We start from the raw sequence: 22,412 nt of genomic DNA on the forward strand, positions 1-22,412 counted from the left end.
GGATCTAAAAGTTAAAGTTCTAAATTGGAGGAAGGTCAAATTTGATGGCATTAGGCAAGAACTTTCAAAAGTTGTTTGGGGGCCAATGTTTGCCGGTGAAGGAACAGCTGGAAAACGGGAAGCCTTCAAAAATATGATCATGAGAGTTCAGAGACAATATGTTCCTGTTAGGGTGAAGGGCAAGGCTGGTAGGTGTGGTGCATGCTGGATAACTAGAGAAATTGAAGTTATGTTCAAGAATAAGAGGGAAGCATGTGTCAGGTATAGACAGCAGGAATCAAATGATTCCCTAGAACAGTATAAAGGCAGTAAGAGTAAACTTAAGAGTGAAATCAGGAGGGCAAAAGGGGGATATGATATAACTTTAGCAAATACAGTTGAGAAGAATCCAAAGGGATTCTACAATTACATTAAGGACAAAAAGAAAACTGGGGAGAGAATAGGGCCCCTTAAAGCTCAGCAAGACTGCCTATATCTGGAACAACAGGAGATGAGAGAGATACTAAACAAGTATGTTGCATCAGTGTTTACTGTTAAAAAGAATATGGAAGATAGTGAATTTGGGAAAATAAATAGCGACATCTTGAAAAATGTCCATATCACAAAGGAGGATGTGATGGACGTCTTAAAACACATAAAGGTGGATAGATCCATGGGATCAGATCAAGTGTACCCTAGAACTCTGTAGGAAGCTAGGGAAGAAATTGCTGGGTCCCTTGCTGAGATATTTGTATCATTGATTGCAACAGATGAGGTGCCGGAAGACTAGAAGTTAGTTAACGTGGTGCTAATATTTATGAAAGTTGATAAGGAAAAGTCAGAAAACTATAGTCTAGTGAGCCTGACATGAGTGGTGGGTAAGTTGTTGGAGGAAAACCTGAGAAAAAAAATTAAACTGCTGAAAACACTAAGTAGATCAGGCAGCATTGCTGGGGAAAATAGAAGAGTCAACATTGCAGCCATACACCTGTAGCCAGAATTAAATAAAGATTGTGTTCTGTAATGTATGGTTGTTGTCAGTGAATTAGTCAGAAACATCTTAAGTATGAAATATTAAAGTCTATTTTTCGGAGCAGTCCTTTCCCACATACCCTTTACAATTGTTTCTGATGTGTTCAGTATGTACAATATCATGAGTCAGACATTAGAGGGCACCACTCTACAAGAATTCAATTTTTGGTTCAACTTAGAAGAGTTTTGTTTTCTAAGTCTCAAGAATTTTTTGCAGTCAACTTCCCAACCTTCAGAGTTCACACAAAATAGCAGCATTAAGTGTTAGAACAGCAAATTTCAATCAGTCTGTGCCATTATTTCTTATATTAAATAAGGACTAAGGACAATATTTTCTCGACATCAAAAATTTTGATGTGGGAAAATAAATAGCGACATCTTGAAAAATGTCCATATCACAAAGGAGGATGTGACGGACATCTTAAAACATATAAAGGTGGATAGATCCACAGGATCAGATCAAGTGTACCCTAGAACTCTGTAGGAAGCTAGGGAAGAAATTGCTGGGTACCTTGCTGAGATATTTGTATCATTGATTGCCACAGATGAGGTACTGGAAATATTCAAAGTACTAAACAGTATTACATCAGCAAAAGAGAACTTTTCACACTAAAGTAAAATATTGTACAATTTTACTGACTAATAGTAATCTTTTAGTTAAATCTTTCTCAGCTTTACTTTCTGTGTGAGATCAGATCACAACCTTTGGAGAAAGCAGGAACCTAATGGAAGCTGCTTCAGGCTGATTGGTCAGGTCCTGCTAATCATTTAGCCGTACAAGTCTAAAATAATTTGTTGTCAATATTAATGGATCTTTGTATGGGAATCCTATTTCAACTTAGACCAAATTACTTCATTGAGGGCAGAATTTTTCTATTTTTCTGTTAAAATGTTTTCATGTGAGATTCATTGTACTCGCTCCAACATGGTTGAAAGCAACTTTCCTGATCTTTATTCATGGAAGGGGCTTTGAGACACTTCAATCGGGGAATTACATGCAGGAGAAGTGGAATCACTCATCATTTCTGGGACATTACAGTGTTAATGCTATTGGCTCCATACATAAATCCCAGTGTTTAAACCTCAACTGCTCATAGCTGCAGATGCTGCAAGCCAAGGCCTGACCTTCAAACTCTGCTTCACTTACCATTACATTCAAAACATAGCCCAGAAAAAAGGAAAGCTCATTTTCTGTATCACAGAAAGGCATTTGATGTATGGGTAATGGAGAAGAGGGCAGACGTTTTTCCTGCAGGCTGCCAGACACAGTCAACTTGTACCCTGTTCATTGCCATGCCTTGTGTGAAATGGGATCTCCAGCAGTGTGGAAAGAAAGTCAATGGTCTCCTGTGCTCCACGTAGCTAGCACATCTACGTTCTCTCTGCTATCTCGCCCTCACCATCACTCACTCTAACTCTGCCACATCACATGCCTCTCACCAAGGCTTACTGACTACATTGGTCACTATTGCATCATGTCAACCCAATAGTTCTCCCCCACCTCATCCTTCCAAACCACTAACCTTACCTGCCTCTTTGCTTCGTGCTGCCTCACTGGGGACATCTCACCACCTCTCTTGCTCCTGCATCACTGCTGATTGCTCTTCTATCTAATTCCATCATAACCAATCTCTCCCTCATTTCAGGAAAGGGTGGCAAACCACCAGACTGATGTTTCCACAATGCCCTGACTGACCTGCCCATAATCCTCACTCTGGTTGTACTTGAGTTGCAGGATAGACTGTGATCAATTCTCCAGACTGCAAGGAAACAGATTCCGAACTCTGAGCAAAGCAAGAGTCTGGTGGACCATGACAAAGCCCCTGGACTGGAATCAAACAAAATACTTGACTGACCATTGACCACTCCACTATGAACTGCTCCGCTTTGACCTTACCAATGGCCATTTGCTTGAAACACATGCTACTTAAATTGGTGGCACAGGCTGAAAGTGTAACATTGATGTACTGCACAGCAACTTGTCAACTTTCATGACTGTGCAGTACTCCCAGCTAGACAAGATGCTTGTCTCTCTGTCTCACTAAAGAACAATGAAATGTTCAGAAGGTGACTGCTGTAACTGAATACTTGAGATTATGTGCTGTAAGAAAGAGTCATGAGCAACAAAGAGTCTGGAAGCCTGTAAGTCAGTGAGTGTGCAGTGAGTGGGCAGCACGGTGGCTCAGTGGTTAGCACTGCAGCTTCACAGCGCCAGGGACCTGGGTTCGATTCCAGCCTCGGGCGACTGTCTGTGTGGAGTTTGCACATTCTCCCCGGGTCTGCGTGGGTTTCCTCCGGGTGCTCCGGTTTCTTCCCACAGTCCAAAGATGTGCAGGCTAGGTGGATTGGCCATGCTAAATTGCCCGTAGTGTTCAGGCGTGTTTGGGGTATGGGGGATGGGTCTGGGTGGGATTCTTCAAGGGGTGGTGTGGACCTGTTGGGCCGAAGGGCCTGTTTCCACACTGCAGATAATCTAATCTAATATAATCTAACTGTGTGGAGCATATAGAGATTGGCAGCTTTTAGATAAGTACAAAGTGATTGAGCGCAAAGAAATCAAGTCTAAGAGCATAACACGTATGCTGTGCAGGTGCATGAAATGGGCGGCTGTTCTTAAAACAAAGTTACCTGTCAGAACCATGAAATTGATAGATGTACAAAGTAAAGTGTTGAAGGGCTGAAATCCTCAGGACAACTAGTTCCAAAGAACCGTAACACTGATCTTGAAATATTAACACTGTTTATCTCTCCAATGATAATGCAAGAACTGCTGAATTTCTCCAACAGTTTTGGTTTTGTATCAATTATCCACGTTGACTACTCTCAACTAATGGACAACAAACTGCTGTTTGCCAATTCTTGAACTGACCTGTGGCCTGTGACACCCCCAAATATGTTCAGCTTTGTGCCCCGAGACAAAGTCAAATATAACAACTTGGAACCTCCTGTCCCTTAAATATTATAATCTCCAGTCAGCATTCTAAGTCAGTCACCAAAGGTAGAAATTATTGTGAATCCTTCCTAAATTACAGCCAAAAATAAAGCAGAAAACATTGACTTTATCACCACATCTCTCAGACTGCCTAGCAGTTTTCCTCTATCACACGAGACCAAGAAGGCCCTATAGGTTCCTGGAAACAGGATGGTGGCAGCAAATCTACCAAATGGATCATCGATCAGAATGAGTTGTGGTGAGGACCCCTATTACAGCAATTTCATTTGGGAATAGCTTGCTGTGCGGCTGAGCTGCAATCCATTAACCTTATCTTTTAAATAGCAGATGAAGCTTGGAAATGCAATCAGTTTAGGCAATGTAGGCAGGCTGTATTGTAATAAAACCAAGTGATGCAATCAGTTCAAACAAAACAATTAGTTCCTCTGGCACCAAGAGTTTGTAAAACAAGACATCTCCTGGTCGGAGAAAATATATGAGCCAACTACAATGACCAGGTGAGGAAGGAAAATTGATTCATCTCTTCTAAACACCTTCTTAGTTTGTTGCAACCAATGTATACATTAGATACATTAACAGCTCAGAAAAACTGAATCTCTGGGGCAACTCTCCTCACAGTTTTCATATGAGGAGAATTTACCTATCAGAACGATTCAAACAAGCCAATGAACCAAAAACATTTACTTATCAAAAGGTCTACAATAGATATCTGCAGTACAGATGAAAGAGATGACATAGACATACATCTTACCTGTAAGGATCTACGTTAATCACTCAAGGTTTGGCTGTATATATAAATCTATTGTAACAATTTTGGCACGTTGCATGAATTAGTGGAAATTGTGAGGGGAAATTTTCAAGATAATAAAACCTTAAGATGAAATTTGGATGTTCTAAGTAATTTCTCATAAATCTCAAGCTTGACTCAGTCACCTATATGTCACAGACTCTTACAACCACAATGTAATTAGTTCCAAGATATTGACTCAGTAACAGGTGGTGTGCCCATGTATCTGCTGCCATTGTCATTCTTAATGATGGCGATCACAATTTTGGAAGGTGCTCTGATGAGTTGTTGAAATATATCTTGTAGATAGTACAGACTGCTGCCACTGTGCATCTAATATTGGGCTTTAGCATTTTACTACTGTTACCATATGTTGGCTTAAGGAACGAGTAATATGGTTCCATGCCAATCACAGGGATCTATTCTAGAATTAGAAGAATTCTGAAAGATCAAAGCCAAAACAGATCTCCTTTAAATCCTTAGATGGATTTTTGGCATTTGTTCCTATTAATGTTTCCAGTACCATTTCTTATACAGATTCCTTAAGATCCTCATTCTCGCCAGATATTTGGTTCTTCATTAATTACAGAGTGGTTTTGTGCATCCTAGAGGAATGACTTGAATGAACCCCATTTAGCATCTATATACCCTGATTAGACCTCCTCTAATTTTTCTAGACTCTAGAGAGTATAGGCCTAAACTAATCAGTCTCTCTTCCTAAGATGAACCTCTCATTTCTGAAATCAATCTCATGAACCTTCTCTGAACTTCTTCTCATATAGTTACATCTCTTCTCAAGTAGGGAAACCAAAACTGTATGCAATACTCCAGGTGCTGTCTTACTAATGCCTTGTACAGCTGCAGCAATACTTCCCTACATATCACTTCCATTTCTTTAGCAATAAATGCCAAAATTACATACCTGATGTACGTATATGCTATTTTTTGTGATTACGCCATAAAACTATAAGATATTGGAGCAGATTTAGGCCAATCAGCCCATTGATCATGGCTGATATGTTTCTGAATCCCATACTCCTGCCTTCTTTCCAATTCAGGTATGAGGACACAGAGCCATCTTCGTCAAAACACTCTGAAGTTTCTCCCCATTTAGATAATAGATTGCCTTTTTATTCTTCCAATCAAAACGGTTAAGCTCACGCTTTTCCACATTAAACTCCATCGGCCAAATTTTGATTCATTCACCTAACCTAACCATGCGACTTGTAAATTTTTAAAATTCTTTATTTCAACTTCCTTTTCTACCTATTTTAGTATCATCAGCAACTCTGGCTGTTGTACATTCTATCCTTGCATCCATGTTATTAACACAGATTGTAAATGGCTGGAGCCCAAGGTTTGAACCCAGTGATGCACCGTAATTACGTCTTGCCAACCAGAAAAAAGACCCATTTATCCTGAATCTCTGCTTTCTATTGGTTAGCCAAGCATCTACCCAAGCCAATAAATTACTCCTAACCCTGTGCTATCTTACCTTGTGTACTAACCCTTTGTGTGGCATTTTGTCAAATGTTTTCTGGAAGTCCAGAGATGATACATCTGTAGTGTCCCATTATCCACTTTGCATGTTACATTTTCAAAGAACTCTAACAAATTAGTCAAATACGATTTACGCTTCACAAAACCATGCTGACTCTGATAGACTGCGTCTTAACTCTTCAAAGGTGCTGTTATTACTACGTCAATAATGGATTCTAAGAATTTTCCAATGATAAATGTTAAAGTAACTGGTCTATAGTTTCCTACTTTCTGCCTCACTCCCTTTATAACAAAGTATGTTATATTAGCATTTTTCAAATCCACTGGAACCTTCTTGCCACAAGGGAATTTTGGAATATTATAACCAGTAGATCCACTAGCTGTTCTGCCACTTCCTTTAAGATTCTAGGGTGTTGGCCATCAGGTGCTAGGGACTTATCTGCCTTCAATCCCAATGTTTTTTTCCCTAGTGATGATGATTGTTTTTGGTTCCTGCCTTTCTATAACCTCTGTATTACTTGTTATCATTAGGATGGTACCAGTATCCTCCACCATGAAAACTGAGGTAAAATTTTAATTTAGTGTCGCCACCATTTGTGTGCTCCCTACTACTAACTCCCCAGTCTCATTTCCTCTCAGGGACCAACAATCACTTTAGCTATTCTCTTTCATTTTACATATAAAAGCTTTTGTTATCCATTTTTATATTTTGCACTAGTTTTCTTTCATAATCTTACATTGTTCTTTTTATTCATACACTATGAATACCGTACTGTATTAATTATTTTACATGTATTAACCTTTCGACATGTACTTCTTGATACAGATGCTCAAATATTCCACGTAATATGAGAGCACTGATGCTGCTGTTTTAAGAGTGTTATCCACGGTCTGTTATAAGTCAGAATCCGGATGGAAAAATATTCTGGCATTTTAGGTGATAACCTTGTGGATGAAGATGTATTTGTGGGGGAAAAAAAACACAAAACCAATCTTTAGCTGGACTGAACAGATGGAAAGAATATGTTTGAATGAGAGTTTCTTTTTCTATATAGTTAAATAGCAAACATACGCTCTGCTCTTATGACATAAACTATTCATCTTCATAATACATAATGGCAAGTTCAAATGATTAAGCAGCAACAGGAATATCCAATTTATTACTTCTTCCATAATAACTGAAGGACATCATCGACACAAGAATATTATGATGTTCAATGTGTTTTGTAATTCACCATCTAAAAGAAGTCAATATCTAGAGAGATTCCACATTAAGCAGAGGTTCACCTGCACATCTGCCAATGTGGTATACGGAGGCTTGGAGACCGCTTTGCAGAACACCTCCGCTCAGTTCGCAACAAACTACTGCACCTCCCAGTCGCAAACCATTTCCACTCTCCCTCCCATTCTCTAGATGACATGTCTGTCATGGGCCTCCTGCACTGCCACAATGATGCCACCCGAAGGTTGCAGGAACAGCAACTCATATTCCGCCTGGGAACCCTGCAGCCTAATGGTATCAATGTGGACTTCACCAGTTTCAAAATCTCCCCTTCCCCTACTGCATCCCTAAACCAGCCCAGTTCGTCCCCTCCCCCCACTGCACCACACAACCAGCCCAGCTCTTCCCCCCCACCCACTGCATCCCAAAACCAATCCAACCTGTCTCTGCCTCCCTAACCGGTTCTTCCTCTCACCCATCCCTTCCTCCCACCCCAAGCCGCACCCCCATCTACCTACTAACCTCATCCCACCTCCTTGACCTGTCCATCTTCCCTGGACTGACCTATCCCCTCTCTACCTCCCCACCTATACTCTCTCCACCTATCTTCTTTTCTCTCCATCTTCGGTCCGCCTCCCCCTCTCTCCCTATTTATTCCAGTTCCCTCTCCCCATCTCCCTCTCTGATGAAGGGTCTAGGCCCGAAACGTCAGCTTTTGTGCTCCTGAGATGCTGCTTGGCCTGCTGTGTTCATCCAGCCTCACATTTTATTATCTTGGAATTCTCCAGCATCTGCAGTTCCCATTATCTCCAATATCTAGAGAGATTTTTTTTTCAAGTTATGATGTCAGTTCAACTTTGTATTCATTTTCAGTCAACATCGGTGTGACAAGTTGCTACAGAATAAGCAGTAGCAAAAGAAAGCACTGACAGCAACTGATATACTGAAATGTTATCATGAAAGCAGATTGCATTGAAATGCTGGACGAACAACTAAACTTTGCTTTTTTCATTTATAATGCCACATGGGCCTTCAATTTGATTACCATCTGATAAGCTAATCAACCAACCCTGAATCTTAATTCATACTTTGTAGACACTGATGTTTGTGGAGAAATTCTTGTTCAATACTCCATTCACATTCAGCTTTTAAACACCTTGGGACACTTTATTATATCAATTCATATTGTTGTTGTAAATGCATTGTAACTGACATTACCATTAGAAACATGCTTCAGAGACTTGGAGGATTCTCCTGCTCAAGGATTCTTTCATATTTTATTAATTTTATTGCAATATTCAGTGGAAAATGGCCAATTTAGATACAGATGGAAAGTTGACCAATTATTAATAATTTAAATTTAATATCTTTACCCTTAAAGTAGCTAAATATTTTAGTGTGCAGTTGAATTTAAGGTCTTATTAAGATTACTAACAACATTCTGGGGGTTACTATTCTACAGAAACTGAATTGGACTAGTCATGCAAACACTACAGCTAAAAGAACAGGTCGAAGGCTAGGAATACTTCAATGAATAACTCACTCCTGATTCCCAAAGTCACCATCAACAAAGCACAAGACAGGTGTGTGACGGAACACAGCCCATTGCCTGGATGAGTGCAGCTCCAGCAACATTCATGAGTTTCAACACCATGCTGGAGCCAGCAGCCTACTTGACTGGCACGCCATCTAATATCTTCAACATTCCTACCTGCTATCACCAATAAATCACAAAAAGCAAAATTCTGGAAGATACACCAGAACAAGATTCACCAGAAGAAAGAGAAAGCTCGTGGATGTGAACACACAAAGACCATAGACTAGCCTATAATGAATGCAACTAGAAGTGGAATGCTGGAATGCTGGATTAATATGAAAGTCTAATAAATAGTATTTTTTGATGTCTCAGCTTGAAGACTATCCTTGACTTTGCCTTCTTGCTGACCAGTCTATCTTGACTACAAACTCAGTGTTGCATCAAATGAAATGATAAAAGATTTTCAAATGATAAATTTTAGAAAGTTTTAGTACCGGCAATAAGTTTCTGCTCATAAAATATACAAGAGAAATGCAGCCTAGTATACTGCTTCTGGTATTCTATCTGTGGCACTCTCTGCTCACTTCCAGAAGAGGTGGAGGTACACCTTGACAGTGGCTCTCTCCTTTTGTCCATGGATAGATTACCTGTATTAATTGCACCATAATCCTGGAGAACTTTATCTACTGTTTGAGCTTCAGGCTGGAAGCTATAATCCATTATGAACAAGAGAATTAATCTACTGTTTGACCTTGATGGCATCCACAGATACAGTTAACAATGAAGAATTATTGTGGAGAATAAAACCAAAGCATACTGAAATGAAAAGATGATTCATAATGGATTGTGGATTCTAGTGTCAAACTCAAATAGGAGATAAAGTTATATTTATTAGACTTTCATATTAAATACTGCTATTAAAGGTAATTCTAGCCTTCCAGACCCTGACTTCTGTTACATTAATTATAGATTAATCTACGGGTTTATCTACAAAACCCGAGCTATATTATTCCAATTCAGCCATTAGCCTCTACCTGAGGGTATCCCACAGACTTTTCCCTCCCCACCTCACTCACATGTGTATATTCACTTGCCTTGTTCAGTGACTCCACTTAGCAACACTACCACAATCAGAAATAGAGAGGTAAGGGAGAAATTGGACATGTGAGGCATCACTCTATAGTTCCATACATGTTTTAAAATCTCTTTCAAGTACTGTGGATATCACTGGCAGAGGATCTTTGCCTATCCATTGGTGCCCTTTAATTGAGTGGCTTGCCCATTTCACAGGGCAGTTAAGAGTTAACCACATTGTTGTGGTCAGGAGTCACATGTAGGGCAGACCAGGTAAGAAAAACAGAATAGCATTAGAGAAGCAGATTTTTTAATGCCATTCGATAGTTTGTTGGAAACCATTGTGAACTACCTTTTCATCCTATGCATTATGTATTGTTGCATATAAATATTACAGATTTAATCGTTAATTTGTACCAGTGGTGGAATTTGAACCCCGTCGTCAGTGTTAATCGAGACCTCAGCATTACTGGTTCCTGGTCCAGTGATATCACCACTGACCCCCCATCACATTGTGCTTTCACACTTACATTGTTGAAGCAGCTTTGAAGTCTAGGTATACTGATCATTGCAATGCAGAAGCATACCGCAGTCCTCGAGCAGCAATTAAATACAGTGCTGCATTCATGGAGCGCTCGCAAAATTGCGAATAAGCTCGATTCCAACGTGTGAAAAGAGACGTTGAAACCAATGGGCGAGAGAGCCAGCCGTTTGCACTCCTGGAAATTGACGTCTGGCAGTTTTACCACGGACTTTGTATTTCCAGCAGCCTTGTCTTTGGTCACGACAGACAAATCGATACTGCTGTCGGGCTTTTTCGCAATTTGCGGCAAGTCCCAGCCTTTTAAGGATTTTCTAATACAGACTGGGAGGATCAGTGAACTGTTTCGGTCAAAGAATTAAAAGGTGCTGGATTTATTCAGCACAGTATCTTTGATGTCAGGATCTCTTTATTCCCACCATGGTGAGAGTGCGGGGATCTCATTAGAGCTTCCAGACACACACACACACACACAGGTAGCGATGATGTTTTCACTCGGTTTTGCAGCGGGCCGGTTAGCCGTGCTCCCACTGGATGCTGAGTGACTGGCAACACGGCGAGTGCATTTCCAGCTGGGATCCGCGCCTTCGAGCGGACGGGATGGGCTGTGGCGGTAGCCGTGCTGACACCATCGAGCCCCGGTATTACGAGAGCTGGACCAGGGAGACCGAGTCAACGTGGCTGACCAACACAGACACAGAGGCTCCTCTGCCGGGCATTGCCAACGGCTGCAGCAGCATCGCCAGCGAGCCCAGTGCTCTGGAGAAAGGTTCGGAACATGTGTATTCCAGTAAGTATAATCCAGATAACAAAGTGTGGAGCTGGATGAACACAGCAGGCCAAGCAGCATCTCAGGAGCACAAAAGCTGACTTTTCGGGCCTAGACCCTTCATCAGAGAGGGTGATGAAGGGTCTGATGAAGACCTCTCTGATGAAGGGTCTAGGCCCGGAACGTCAGCTTTTGTGCTCCTGAGATGCTGCTTGGCCTGCTGTGTTCATCCAGCTCCACACTTTGTTATGTTGGATTCTACAGCATCTGCAGTTCCCATTATCGCATCACAAGTATAATCCCAGTGTTTGGGAGGGAATGAGGTGGGGAAGGATATCTACATTTACCTTTGCAGATGGGTGTTTAAATCACTTTAAACCGACGCACCAGGAATTCAAAAGCAGCCCGAATGATGGGCTTACTGCCTCCTGGTGTACTTTAGGGTTAGGCTTTAACAAGACAGCTCCCTCTCTTTCTCTCCTTCTGAATTCCTCCTGGTCTTTATCTCTGTATCTGTCTCTGTCGCTCAGCAGGTCTGGCATGATCTGTGAAGAGAAAAAAGAGTTAACGTTTCGGGTCCGGTCTGTTCTGAGGAAGGATCACCGGGTCTGAAACATTAATTCTGATTTCATTTCACAGATGCTGACCGACCTGCCAAGCTTTCCGGAATTTTCTGTGCTTGTTTCTGTCTCGCTCTGGATCACTTTTTCTCTGTATATGTCGGCCTGTCACTGTTTATCTGTCTCTTTTTACTGGGTCACACTTTCTGTCTCTGTGCGTTTGTCTTTCGTTACGGATTACGCGCCGTCTTCTGGCTCTTGTATCTTGTCAGCGTGTCTGTCTCGCTCTTGATCTCTCTCTGTCTTAGACACTCTGCCTGACTCTGTGTGTGTGTGTCGCGTTCTGTCTCATTGTCTGCCTGAGCTTATGTGGGTTTCTCTACCCTCTGCTCTCTCACTCCCCTCTCCTTGCCTCCCTCTCTCTATGTGCATCTCCCTGTCTATCTGCCTCTCTGTCTCCCATCCCCTTCTCCACTTCTTTCTCCCTGAGTATCTGTTCTTCTGTCTCCTTCTCGCTCTTTGTCTCTCCGCATCTTTGAATGCTCATTGCTCCAATCCCTCCATTCTTTCGTACTTTGTACTATCATACAATGATCGTAATTAAGCTTTCAGTTATTATCCGCCACCTTTTCTTGCCAATGCATTTGCTTTCTGTTGAGTCATTCAGAATAAAGCCAGGACTGATTGTCCAATGACTATTTGACCAGTTATTCTGAACTGCGTACTCTCACTTACAGGGAGGTTAAATTGAAATATGAATAGAAGACACAATGACAAACACAACTTGTTTGAAGTGCCAGGTCACTGTGGCAACACCACTAGTCTCGTTCCCAGGGCTCCCATACTCCAGTTTAACCTCCCTCTTCCTGGAACTGAGTGCAGCATTGTTTGAAAGTGGCAGGGTGTGTGGGTGCAAATCTACAGGAAAGGGTGTCAAAACTGTGTTCCTTTTCATCTCATTATCAAACTAGATTCCTGGAAAAAGTACTGTGCAAAACATACCTACAGTCAGTAAATGCTGCATTGATCCAACACAGTTTTCAACTGTTGGCAAAAACAATGGTTTAGTCCAAGGTTGGTAGGGATTGCAGATGCTGGAGAATCTGAAATAACAAGGTGTAGAGCTGGATGAACACAGTAGGCCAAGCAACTTTAGAGAAGCAGGAAAGCTGATGCTTTGGGCCTAGACGTCTAGGCCCAAAACATCAGCTTTCCTGCTTTGCTGATGCTGCTTGGCCTGCTATGTTCATCGCTTTACACCTTGTTATCTCAGTTAATCCAGGATGATTTGTCTAGGACCCATATCAGGGAGAGGGAATAATCTGGACTTTGGGGAATCCCTTTTAAAATTATGGTAAACTCATGGTCTTCCTGTTTGAGGGTCAGGCCACGGGGCTCCATTGGATTGGCAAAGCATTGTCATGGTCTGCCACTACCCTACCTTCTGCAGGAATGTGGAGCAAGGGATTCTAATGCTCTTGCCATTTACCATCACGCATATTGGAAGGATTTACAGGGTGCCAATCAACCTGTTTGGCCACATTACAAGCACACCTTCTATGGTCAACAAATCCTGGCATTGGACTCGCATCCTGACTTTGGCCCAGAGAAAGTGAAGTTATGATTGCCCCACAGACCTCATGATTACTTGTACCAGCCTTTGAATAATGTATGACCATGTCACACTGAAAACACAGAATAAAGAAAATGTTATCAGAGATAATGGGAACTGCAGATGCTGGAGATTCCAAGATGATAAAATGTGAGGCTGGATGAACACAGCAGGCCAAGCAGCATCTCAGGAGCACAAAAGCTGACGTTTCGGGCCTAGACCCTTCATCAGAGAGGGGGATGGGGGGAGGGAACTGGAATAAATAGGGAGAGAGGGGGAGGCGGACCGAAGATGGAGAGCAAAGAAGATAGGTGGAGAGGGTGTAGGTGGGGAGGTAGGGAGGGGATAGGTCAGTCCAGGGAAGACGGACAGGTCAAGGAGGTGGGATGAGGTTAGTAGGTAGCTGGGGGTGCGGCTGGGGGTGGGAGGAAGGGATGGGTGAGAGGAAGAACCGGTTAGGGAGGCAGAGACAGGTTGGACTGGTTTTGGGATGCAGTGGGTGGGGGGGAAGAGCTGGGCTGGTTGTGTGGTGCAGTGGGGGGAGGGGATGAACTGGGCTGGTTTAGGGATGCAGTGGGGGAAGGGGAGATTTTGAAACTGGTGAAGTCCACATTGATACCATATGGCTGCAGGGTTCCCAGGCGGAATATGAGTTGCTGTTCCTGCAACCTTCGGGTGGCATCATTGTGGCAGTGCAGGAGGCCCATGATGGACATGTCATCAAGAGAATGGGAGGGGGAGTGGAAATGGTTTGCGACTGGGAGGTGCAGTTGTTTGTTGCGAACTGAGCGGAGGTGTTCTGCAAAGCGGTCCCCAAGCCTCCGCTTGGTTTCCCCAATGTAGAGAAAGCCGCACCGGGTACAGTGGATGCAGTATACCACATTGGCAGATGTGCAGGTGAACCTCTGCTTAATGTGGAATGTCATCTTGGGGCCTGGGATGGGGGTGAGGGAGGAGGTGTGGGGACAAGTGTAGCATTTCCTGCGGTTGCAGGGGAAGGTGCCGGGTGTGGTGGGGTTGGAGGGCAGTGTGGAGCGAACAAGGGAGTCACGGAGAGAGTGGTCTCTCTGGAAAGCAGACAGGGGTGGGGATGGAAAAATGTCTTGGGTGGTGGGGTCGGATTGTAAATGGCGGAAGTGTCGGAGGATAATGCGTTGTATCCGGAGGTTGGTAGGGTGGTGTGTGAGAACGAGGGGGATCCTCTTGGGGCGGTTGTGGCGGGGGCGGGGTGTGAGGGATGTGTCGCGGGAAATGCGGGAGACGCGGTCAAGGGCGTTCTCAATCACCGTGGGGGGGAAGTTGCGGTCCTTAAAGAACTTGGACATCTGGGATGTGCGGGAGTGGAATGTCTTATCGTGGGAGCAGATGCGGCGGAGGCGGAGGAATTGGGAATAGGGGATGGAGTTTTTGCAGGAGGGTGGGTGGGAGGAGGTGTATTCTAGGTAGCTGTGGGATCGGTGGGCTTGAAATGGACATCAGTTACAAGCTGGTTGCCTGAGATGGAGACTGAGAGGTCCAGGAAGGTGAGGGATGTGTTGGAGATGGCCCAGGTGAACTGAAGGTTGGGGTGGAAGGTGTTGGTGAAGTGGATGAACTGTTCGAGCTCCTCTGGGGAGCAAGAGGCGGCGCCGATACAGTCATCAATGTACCGGAGGAAGAGGTGGGGTTTGGGGCCTGTGTAGGTGCGGAAGATGGACTGTTCCGCTGTCCCTAAACCAGCCCAGTTCATCCCCTCCCCCCACTGCACCACACAACCAGCCCAGCTCTTCCCCCCCACCCACTGCATCCCAAAACCAGTCCAACCTGTCTCTGCCTCCCTAACCGGTTCTTCCTCTCACCCATCCCTTCCTCCCACCCCCAGCCGCACCCCCAGCTACCTACTAACCTCATCCCACCTCCTTGACCTGTCCGTCTTTCCTGGACTGACCTATCCCCTCCCTACCTCCCCACCTACACCCTCTCCACCTATCTTCTTTGCTCTCCATCTTCGGTCCGCCTCCCCCTCTCTCCCTATTTATTCCAGTTCCCTCCCCCCATCCCCCTCTCTGATGAAGGGTCTAGGCCCGAAACGTCAGCTTTTGTGCTCCTGAGATGCTGCTTGGCCTGCTGTGTTCATCCAGCCTCACATTTTATCATAAAGAAAATGTTGTTGCTGCTGTAATTGGTGATTTGAGTGTAAAGTCAGTTGGCAGCATATAATCTATTTACCATGTCACTTCCTAAATCATTTTGGATAATATATGTTCGAGTCTTTGAGGCTTTTCACCTGTTTCAGAGAAGTGTTCTTTATTCAAGCAATCTGACTGGCCTGTGAGATTTACTTCTCTATGACAATGTTTGAATTTCTTGAATTGTGTTTGTCATAGACTTGTTGTTTTTAACAAGTTTGAGGATTTAAATCCCCACAAGCAACAGTGATCCAGCCAGTAATTGTCCAGTATCAATGGGAGGGCTCAATATACTTCTTATCTAACAAGAGGTCAGTCTCCAAAGACAGTGCTACACCAAGGCAGCAATTTAAAAATTGAATCCACATATTTTCAAAAGCTAAATACTGCTGTTGAAAATCTGAAGTAAGAAACAAAGAGGCTGTAAACAATCAGCGGGCTCTGCAGTTTCCATGGAGTGAGAAACAGTGTTAATGTTACAGGTTGTCACCGTTCATCAGACAATATTTTCAAGTAATACTACAGTGAAAGTGGTCTCGATAAGTGGTGAATCAGCAGTTCAATTATCTTGTATGATATTGTTTTCTATTGATAAAGTTACTCAGGTAGGAAGGTAAAATCATGTCCAGTTGCTTTTTTCCAATTTTTCACAGTCAAAATCAATTCCTTCCAGAAAGTTTTATTCTGTCCTGTTTGAATAGTTAACTGCTGTGTATTTTATATTATCTTTACACACAGCATTCCCACTGAAGCAGAAAATGTTGAAATAAATAGAAGCTCTGTCAACCTGTGGAAAAGCAAAACTAAAAGTCTGATTTTATATTGCATTCATAACTAAGCAAACAAATTGATGTCACACATTGAAATAAATAATTATGATTTGATAGCCATTATAGAGATTTATAACAACAGCTCTACCCAGGACCATACAGAGATTTGTGAACACAGCCCAGTCCATCGTGAAAACCAACCTTCCATCTATTGCCTCGCAAAGGCAACTAACATAATCATCGACCCCTCCCATTCCAATCATAATTGCTAACAATCTCTTCTGTTATAAGCTGTTATTAGACTTTTGAATAAACCTCTCAAATTTTAAATTTAATATTGATCTCACTCTTTATGCACCTTCTCTGCAGTCATGACATTTTATGCTTCACTCCATTCTATTACCCTCATACACGTTGTATGGTATGATCTGCCTGTACTAAACACAAAGCAAAACACTTCACTGTACTTAGATACATGTGATAATAATAAATCAAATCAAATCAAGGATGACAAAGACCAGATCCTGAATATTGAGGGGTATATGATACTCAAGAAGAATGAGATGCTAGATTAATGTGACGTCATAGCACTGTTAATCAAGGATGGCATTGTTGCAATAGTTAGAGATTACCTTGGTACAGAATATCAGGATCTAGAATCACTTGGGTGGAGGTGAGGAATGTTAGTGAAAGAAGTCACTAGTGGGAGTGGTCCACAGGCCCTGTAATAATGACCATAACTTTGGACAAATTACACATGTTTAAGTATTTGAATGCTTGTGATAACAGAATGATGACTAACCATGGGTGATTTTACTCTATATTAAAACTGGAAAGATCAAATTAACAGTAGTAGCCTTGATGAGAATTTCATTAATGCTTTTAAGATAGTTTACTTGAGTGATACATTCTGTAACCAATCAGAGAGGAGGTTATGTTAGAGTTGGTACTGTCCAGTGAAATTACATAATGCAACGACCTCAGAAGAAACAATCACAATATAATTGAATTTTACATTCAGTGTGAAAAGGAAAACTTTGAGTCTAAGACCATAATTTTAAATCTAGGAAAGAGCAACTGGGTATGAAAGTTAAGCTAACTGGAGAACTGACATTCGACATTTGGGGATAAATCAATAGAGCATTTGTGGCAGACAGTTCAGGGGATAGCTTAGAAAACTCAGAACAAGTATATTTCTACTATAAAGAAAAATTCTGATGATTGGAGTCACCATTTATGGTTAACTAAAAAAGTTTGGGAAAGCATCAAACTTAAGGAAAAATCTATCTATTTGCAAGATTGATTGGCAGGTCAGATGATTAGTCAGATAATAAAGAATGACAGACAAAGAGTAAAAGTTGATTAGAAGGAAGAAATTGGAGCATTAGATATTTAAGGAGGCAATTTTCAGTCAAATACAATCCAATATGGAGAAAGTATTTTAAAAGAGGGATAAACCAACCATGGCTTCCCAAGGAAGTTTAGGAGAGTGTAAAGTTGAAAGAAACAGCATATAAGGAGGCCATAGTCAGTAATAGTCCCAAGGTCTGCAACACAGTTAGAATCCAGCAAAACATGACTATTTATGTGGTAAAGAGAGAGAAAATTAACTATAATAGCAAACAAATTAAAAATGTATAAAGTGACAATAGGAGCTTCTTTAAACATGTAAAAGTGCGGGTAGAGTTCAAAGTGAACATTGGCCCTTAGGAACTGAATCTACAGAGATATTTTTGGGGAACAAGGAAATAGGACAGGAAATAAACGACATTTTGCATCAGTCTTCATGTGGAAGATACTTCAAACATTCCGTTAATACTAAAGAATGTGGGGAAGTAATTAAGTACCATCTTCATCACTAGAGTCGTAGAGGCCTGGAAATAAGCCCTTTGGCTCAACTTGTTCACGCCGAACAGGTTTCATAAACTGAATTTGTCCTATTTGCCTGCATTTGACCCATATCCCTCTAAACCTTTCCTATCCATGTACCCGTCTGAATGTCTTTTAAATGTTGTAGTTGTACCCACCTCTACCATTACTGTGGCAGCTCGTTCTCTGGGTGAAAATGTTGCTCCTCAGGTCTCTTTCAAAAAAAATCTTTCCCCTCTGGTTTTGAACTGCCCTTAGCTTCCTACATTCCAGGGAAAAGTGTCCTAGTCTATCCAGTCTCTCCTTATAACGCAAACATTCCAGTCTCAGTAACACCTTTGTAAATCCACATTGATTCTCCTGAAACTGACAATGGGGAGTTGATAGTAGATAATAGGAAAATAGCAGATGTCTTCACAGTAGGGTGGCACTAAGGCTCAGTGGTTAGCACTGCTGCCTCATAGTGCCAGGGACCTGGGTTTGATTCTTCCCTGAGGCAACTGTTTGGATGGAGTTTGCAAGTTCTCCCTGTGCCTGTGTGTGTTTCCACCAGGTGCTCTGGTTTTCTCCCTCAGTCCAAAGATGCACAGGTTAGGTAGATTGGTCATGCTAAATTATCAATAGTGCTCAGGGATGTGTAGGTTAGGTGCATGAGCCATGGGAAATGCAGGGTTACAGGGATAGGGTAGGAGGATGAGTCTGGATGGGATGTACTTCAGAGGGTCAGTGTGGACTTGTTGGGCTGGATGGCCTGTTTCCGTACTGTAGGAATTCTATGAATAGAGAAACAAAAAAAATTCCAAAAAGAGCTACAAATCAAGAATACAAGGAATAAAGTAAAATATGGTAAAATTACAAATCACCACAGAAGTGAAATTGAGCAAATTAGTTGAGCTGCAAGCTGATAAGTATCTGGGTCTGAATGGATTTCATCCTAGAGTCTCAACAGAGGTTGCTAGTGAGGTAGCAGATGAGTTGGTGCCATGCTTACATAATTTGCCACATTCAGGAAACATTCAATCAGTAACTCCCCACCTCCTGTGATTGAAAATGCCCTTAACTGCATCTGTTGCATTTCCCGCATTTCTGCCCTCACATCCCCTCCCCACAACAAAAATAGAGACAGAATCCCCCTTGTCCTCACTTAACACCGCACCAACCTCTGCATCCAATGTATCATTCTCTGCCACTTCTGCCACCTACAATCTGATCCCAAAACCAGAGATATTTCCCTCCCCACCCTATCTGCCTTTCGCAGGAACCGCTGTCTCCACATCTCCTTCATCTGCTCCACATTCCTCGCTAACCCCACCATCCCCGGCACCTTTCCCTGCAACTGCAGGAAGTGTTACACCTGCCCCTACACCTTTCCCCTCACCTGCATTCAAGGTACAAAACAAACTTTCCATATTAGTCAGGGATTCACCTGCACATCCCTGTCAACTGTGTCCACTGCTCCTGATGTGGCCTCTTCTACATCGGTGAGCCCAAGAGTAAACTCAGAGACCATCTTACAGAACATCTGTGCTCTGTACATGACAAATGACAACACCTTTGAGTCGTCAACAATTTTAACATACCCTCCCACTTCCTTAGTGACATGGGCCTCCACCAGTGTCACAATGATGCCACCGGCAAACTGGAGGAACAACATTTCACATTCCGCCTCGGGAGCTTACAGCCTCATGGCCTAAACATGGAATTCACCAGTTTTAAAATATCCCCACCCCGGCTTCATCCCATGTCCAAGCCTCCCTCTCATCTTTGCCTCTTCAACATGACAGAACCTGTCCATTTTCTCTCCCACCTATCCACCCCACCGATCCCACTGACCAATCCCCACCGCTCCTTACCTGTGCTGAACTAACACCACCCCACCTTCCTTCCCCAGCTCCACCCCTCCTCTGTGTATTTACTTCACAACCCGTTCCTCCTACCCATTTCTGAAGAAGGGTCCCAACCCGAAATATCAATTTTCCTGCTCCTCTGATGCTGTCCGGCCTGTTGTGTTCCTCTAAATTTATTTAGGATATCTGGTCAGCATGGATGAGTTAAACAGAAGGGTCTGTTTCTGTGGTGCACAGCTCTATGACTAAATGACTATTGGCAGTTCTTCAGTCCTCTGGTACTTCTCCAGAATTCAAGGATTTTTTGAAAGTCACAACTAACGCGTCCACGATCTTTTTTGCTACATCTTTTAGGATCCTCAAATGCAAGCCATCAAGATCAAGGGACTTAATTAACTTTAGCTCCATTAGTTTTCCAACACTGCTTCTCTAGTGATGACAATGATACTTAATTTATCCCTCTTATTCTTTCGTATTTATGGAACGCTTGAAGTACCTTCCATTGCAAAGACCAATGCAAAATATCTGTTTAATTCCTCTGCCATTTCCTTGACTCCATGACTATTTCCTGAAATTCATTTTCTAAGGGGCTTATGTTCACTTGAGCTCCCTTGTTCTTTTTATATATTCAAAGAAGCTCTTCTTGTCAGTTTTATATTCATTGCTAATTTGCCCTCATAATTTATTTTCTCTCTTTTTAATGTCTTCTTAATCGTCTTTTACTAAATTCTGATTTATCCAAGTTTTGGGGGTTATTACAGACTTCGGCCTGCTTATGTGTTTTCAACTTCATACACTTAACTTACTTGGTTAACCATGATTGGTTAATCCTTCCCTTAGAAGCTTTTCTCCTTATTGGGATATATTTTTACTGAGAGTCATGAATTCCTTCTTAAATGTCTATTACTGCTTGCTTGCTGTCTTTTGTGCTATCTGCACAGTCCGTTCAAGTTAACTGTACCCTTATTTCATGTTAATTTCTTTTATTTAACTTAAACACAATTATTTCTGATCCAGATTTTGCACTCAAACTGAATATTAAATTCTATCATATTATTGTCACTTCTTCCGAGGCTGTCCTTTAGATCATAGGATCCCGACAGTGTGGAAACAGGCCCTTCGGCCCAACAAGTCCACATCGACCCTCAGAGCATCCTACCTAGACCCATTCCCCTATAACCCACCTAATGTACAAATCCCTGAACACTATGGGCAATTTAGCACGGCCAATCCACCTAGGCTGCACATTGTTGAAATGTGGGAGGAAACTGGATTATCTGGAAGAAACCCACAGAGACATTGGAAGAACATGTAAACTCCACACAGACAGTTGCCCGAGGATAGGATTGAACCCAGGTCCCTGGCACTGTGAGGCAGTAGTGCTAACCACTGAGCCATCATGCTTATTAAATCTAACTCATTACCCATTATCAGATCCAGGATAATCTGTTCCCTGATTGGCTTCATGACATATTGCTCTGGAAAACTATCCCTAATGCACTCTGTGAACATCTATTCCATCTATTGCTGATGCCTGGCGGCAACAGCATGAATCTTTTACAAAATGCACTGCAGCAACTCACCGAGGCAGCTTTAACAGCACGTCCCAAATCCCCAGCCTGTATCACCCAGAGCAGCAAGAGAATCAGCTGATAAGGAACACCAGTAAAATTGACTTCAAAACACACATCATGCCTTGCAAATATATCACCGTTTCTTCACTGTTGCTAGACCAAAGTGCCAGAATTCCCTACCTATCAGAACCATAGCTGTAGTTGCAGCAACTGTAGGCAACAACTGTTCAAAAAGGCAGCTTACCCTCCACCTCCTTAAAAGCAATGTGGGATGAAGAATGGAAGCTGATAGTAGCAGAGGTATCTACATCCCATGAATGAATAAAACAACTTAAATGATGAACTAAAAGTGTATGCAAACCAGTGCTATTAACATAGAACTTAGGAAGTACAGCTCAGGAACAGTCCTTTCAGCCCATCATGCCTGTACTGACCATGATATCAACCTAATCTAATCTCATCTGCCTGCACATGGCCTATATCTATCTATTCCATGCCTGTTCATTTGTCTGTCTATATGCGCCTTAAATGTTGCTGTCGATGTGCACAGTTTATCTGGCAGTTAGGTACTATTTCTTTGGAAGAAAGCTGAAATAAAACAGCAAATGTTGAATGATT

At 42.4% G+C, this 22,412-nt stretch overlaps 1 protein-coding gene across 3 annotated transcripts in view; it reads left to right on the top strand.

Annotated features, from left to right (window-relative positions):
* The first annotated feature begins 10,634 nt into the window (after positions 1–10,634).
* The window catches only part of LOC125451975 (brain and acute leukemia cytoplasmic protein-like), a 35,576-nt gene continuing 23,798 nt past the window's right edge, over positions 10,635–22,412 (top strand). For 2 of the 3 annotated variants that reach the window (XM_059646334.1, XM_048529809.2), the window contains exon 1: positions 10,635–11,415. In XM_059646334.1, coding sequence (XP_059502317.1) covers positions 11,160–11,415 — 256 coding nt within the window. In that variant the 5' untranslated portion in view covers positions 10,635–11,159. The remainder of the gene's footprint in view (positions 11,416–22,412) is intronic. The other variant, XM_059646335.1, reaches the window with a different exon arrangement.

This window comes from Stegostoma tigrinum, chromosome 5, assembly GCF_030684315.1.
Source record: "Stegostoma tigrinum isolate sSteTig4 chromosome 5, sSteTig4.hap1, whole genome shotgun sequence".
Taxonomy (NCBI): domain Eukaryota; kingdom Metazoa; phylum Chordata; class Chondrichthyes; order Orectolobiformes; family Stegostomatidae; genus Stegostoma; species Stegostoma tigrinum.